Here is a 4,744-nt window from a genome sequence, read left to right on the forward strand (position 1 = left end):
GTGTTCTTGTTAACGTTCAATATATACATATATGTATATATATGTTGGTACACTTATTTTAGTTGTATATATGTACCCTTTCCCATGTTATTATCAATTTGGTACGTCTTCTGACAGAAAATGTTTTCCCATCTACATTTCTTACTATCATTCGCTTAATGTAGTTTGCATTTCAATTAACAGGACTACTATCATGTCAGATATGGATAAGAGTTGGATTTATGTGACGAACCGAATTTCGGAGACATATATGGATGGAGTTAGAAGATTTATTGAACAAGCACGTAATCACCTAGATGCGGATGGAAAATGTCGTTGTCCTTGCAAAAAATGTTTGAATTGTTTTTTCCATCATATAGATATTGTTGAGCGTCATATTTTTGTTAGAGGTTTTAGCTTAAATTATATAAACTGGATTAATCATGGCGAGGAGGAAACCGATACTACTCCCAATGTACAAGATGAAGACTATGATGCAGAAGGAGAAAAAAGTGACAATGATGACGACATAGATGAGATGGTAAATGCATTAAATGATGCATTTCCGCACATCAATCCATCTTCAATGGATGATGGTGCAGAAATAAATGATATTGGGGGTTGTGAAGAAGAGACACCGAATTTAGAAGATTTGTTCGCTGAAGCGGAGAGGGAGTTATATAAAGGATGCACAAAGTTTTCCGCATTGACTTTTTTGGTGAAGTTACTTCATATAAAAGTATTGAATCAATGGAGTAACAAGTCTTTTGATATGTTGTTGAAGTTACTTCGGGAGGCATTTCCAGAAGGCTCGAGAATTCCCAAGTCTTATTATGAGGCGAAGCGGATGATGCGGAAGCTTGGGTTGGGATACAAGACTATCCATGTGTGCCCAAAGGAGTGTGTGTTGTATTACAAAGAGTATAAAGATTTGAAAGACTGTCCAGTATGTGGTCATAAGAGGTATAAAAATTGTAATGCAAAGGAGAAAAAAGTTCCCCATAGAAAAATGCACTACTTTCCTCTCATTCCAAGATTGCAGCGTTTATTTATGTCTCGACACACCGCTGAATATATGAGGTGGCACAAGGAACAACGTTTTGAGACAGAAAGAGTCATTCGACACCCTACTGATGCGGAAGTGTGGAAGGAATTTGACAAACAATATCCGGATTTTGCAGCTGAACCACGTAATGTCAGATTAGGTCTTGCTTCCGATGGTTTCACGCCGTTTGGTGATATGGCAAATCCATATAGTATGTGGCCAGTTTTAGTGGTGGCTTACAACATGCCCTCTTGGAGATGTATGAAGCAGGCACATATCATGATGTCGACATTAATTCCGGGACGGAAGGCACCGGGGAAAGACATAGACATTTATTTGAGACCTCTAATTGATGAACTTAAAGAGTTATGGGAGAACGGCGTTAGAACGTACGATGTAGTTGAAAAAAAACAATTTACTTTGCGTGCTGCAATATTATGGACAATTAATGATTTTCCTGCATACGGTACTTTATCCGGCTACTCCACCAAAGGATATGAGGCTTGTCCGGTGTGTATGGATGAAACTGCTTCATTCCGATTACAAAGTAAGATTTGTTATATGGGGCATCGCCGTTATTTAAGTCCGGATCATGCTTGGCGTTCCGACTTGAATTTTGATGGTTCTGTTGAAACAAGAATGCCTCCCGAATCAAAAACGGGTGAGGAACTATTGTTAGAGCTAAGCAAGCTGTGGGTTCCTATGCCGGGAAAGGATGTAGCAGTTCGTGAAGCTGACATGAAAAAAATGTCAGAAGCTGGGTACTCAAACGACAGTAACTGGAAACGGAAAAGTATCTTTTGGGAGCTCGAGTATTGGTCAAAACTTAAGTTGCGTCATAATCTTGATGTAATGCATATAGAAAAAAATATATGCGATAACTTGGTAGGAACCGTGTTAGGAATAGATGGCAAGTCAAAGGACACCAAAAAAGCTCGCTTGGGCTTACAAGAGTTGAATATAAGAAAGGAGTTGCACTTGGATGGTAAGGGGAAAAAGCCTCCGGCATGTTTTACATTGTCTACTACGGAGCGGAAAGCTTTTTGTCAATTTTTAAAATCAGTCAAATTTCCCGATGGATATGCAGCAAATTTGTCGCGAAATGTCAACATTAACGATGGTAAGATCACGGGTTTGAAAAGTCATGATTGTCACGTGTTGTTGCAACGATTGTTACCGATAGGATTGCGGCCTTACTTGAAGAAAGACAATGTGTTGGGTCCGATTGCTGAGATGTGTTCATTTTTCCAGCAGCTTTGTGCAAGGACATTGTTAGTAAAGGACTTAGATGCATTACAAGAAGGTATAGTTTACACATTATGTAAACTTGAAAGGATTTTTCCTCCTGCATTCTTTGATGTTATGATCCATCTAGCCTACCATTTACCAGAGGAGGCAAAATTAGCTGGACCAGTGCACACTAGGTGGATGTACCCTTTTGAAAGGTATCACTCTATTTAGTGGATTTATGTATATGTTTAGAGATTTTCCTAATGACGAACATGTGTACTTTCTCGGGAGTTATATCATAGGACACTAGGGAAATTGAAGAAATATGTCAGAAATAAAGCTCGTCCAGAAGGCTCGATTGCAGAAGGTTATACTATTAGTGAGGTATTGACGTATTGTTCAATGTACATGCGTGACATTGAAACACAGTTTAATCGGCCCGAACGTAATGCAGACAATATCGAATCCCGACCATCCTCATCAATTTCAGTTTTTCATCAACGTGCGAGACTGTTTGGGAAGCCAAAGGCTATTATGTTGACACAAGATGAACGTGAAAAAGTACGTTGGTATATTCTAAACAATATTGAAAAGTTGCAGCCATATTTGGAGTAAGATATTGATCCTTATGTGTACCTTCTCAATTCCTTTTTAGAATAACGAAATTTAACACATAATCATTGACAGTGAACATGTTTCATTATTGCGATCCGAAGGCGTTGATCTTATTAATATTCAGCGTACCCAAATATCAACCTTTGCAAAGTGGTTTGGAAACAAGGTAAGACAACGCTTGCTTTCATTTGAAATATGAATTTATAGTGAGTGGCGTTCTTCTTAATAACTTACATGAACATTGATGCAGATTAGAGACAAATATGCAGAAGATGATACAACTATCTCTAATGACTTGTATGCTCTGGCAAACGAACCTAACATTTTTGTTCACTCATACCCTGGTTGTATGGTGAATGGAGGGCGATATCATACTAAAATGCGAGATGACAAGCATACCACACAGAATTCTGGTGTTTACGTTGAGGGAGATTGTGATGGGGTAATAAGTGATTTCTTCGGTGTGATTGAGGAGATTTGGGAGGTGTCATTTTTGTATTGGAATAAGGTGATCTTATTTAAGTGTTCATGGTTTGATACTGCCAATGGAAGGATGAAGAAAGAGTATAATTTCACCACCATTAAAACTGATTCATTATGCTTTGAGGATGAACCGTATGTCTTGGTAGATCAAGTGAAACAAATCTATTACATTAATGATGAAAAGAGAGGTGACTCTTGGAAAGTAGTTTAAAAAGTCAATCACCGTCATATATGGGAGAATGTCTCAAAAACAACAGTTGAGGCTTGTCAAGAGGATGAAGAAGATAACGAGCCTTATCAAGAAGAGTTATCAAATGAGCTTAACATTTCATTTGACACCACAAATGTTAATGAAGCTCCCTTAAATCGTACGGATATTGGGCCACTCGAAATTGATGATTTCACCATTGATATTTGCATCGATCCCAATGATGAAATTGATGACGAAACAGAAGAGGAAATTGAAACGGAATTCAATGGAGAAGCCGATGATGAAATTGATGGTGACATCGAGAAAACTGATTCTGCAACTGATTATAGTGATTGATTAGGTCAACTTATTTCAGTTTAACTTCAAAATGTGCATTTGTGATTGTTTGAAGTAGTTGTAAAACTGTGACAAGATTTGAATATACCATACCTCCAATCACTAACTTCTATTTTTATTTTTATTATTTCAGGATATCACTTATGTCTACTCGTAAGAGAAAGCTATCATTTAGTTCTGGTTCAAAATCCAAATCCGCTCCATCTCTGCCGGATGTTGACGCATCTCCCCGGACTCCTTCAGTGGCATCTTTAGGCACATTAGGCTCATCCACATCTTCGCGAGCAGATAATAAGCCATCACAAGATTTTCAACAATTTCACGAGGATCAACCTCCGGAGATTCTACGTATTGAAAATACACGTAAGATCATAATAATTATTTTTAATTGAGTTTTTTTTTACACTATTCTACATTTAACCTCATTTGTAAACAGCACGGTCAACAAATGTTCGAGGACCAACTACATGTCAAGGAATTAACAAGTTAGTGTCCAAGAAAGGAAAGCTTCAAGTACAATTTAGAGAATCTGAGCTCCGAGTTTACGGGGAGCATGCGGGCCGATTTGCGAGCAAAATTGGTTCTATAGTTCGCCATCATGCTCCATTAAAGTATAGTGGTTGGGGTAAGATTCCTGAAAATGAACAGAATGAATGCATAAGACGATTGAAGGTAAAAATTTCTATTGTAACTTATTCTTTATAACGATTGCACTTATATAAGAATAAATTTAGCAACTTTTTTTTCTTCAGGATCTATTTGATTTAGATTTTGAGGCGCATTCACAATTGAAAGATATTGTACATCAATATTTCTATGAGCGCTTTAAAGGTTATCGATATCGG

General features: G+C 37.6%; 1 protein-coding gene across 1 annotated transcript; it reads left to right on the forward strand.

The window, feature by feature from the left end:
* The first annotated feature begins 202 nt into the window (after positions 1-202).
* On the forward strand, positions 203-3,899 carry LOC112092090. The gene is made up of 5 exons (XM_024167289.1): positions 203-2,469; positions 2,557-2,823; positions 2,942-3,035; positions 3,120-3,540; positions 3,610-3,899. The coding sequence occupies exons 1-5, from the start codon at positions 203-205 to the stop codon at positions 3,897-3,899; spliced, it is 3,339 nt and encodes a 1,112-aa protein (XP_024023057.1).
* The last annotated feature ends 845 nt before the right edge of the window (positions 3,900-4,744 follow it).

Source organism: Morus notabilis, unplaced genomic scaffold, assembly GCF_000414095.1.
Source record: "Morus notabilis unplaced genomic scaffold, ASM41409v2 Scaffold100, whole genome shotgun sequence".
NCBI lineage: Eukaryota > Viridiplantae > Streptophyta > Magnoliopsida > Rosales > Moraceae > Morus > Morus notabilis.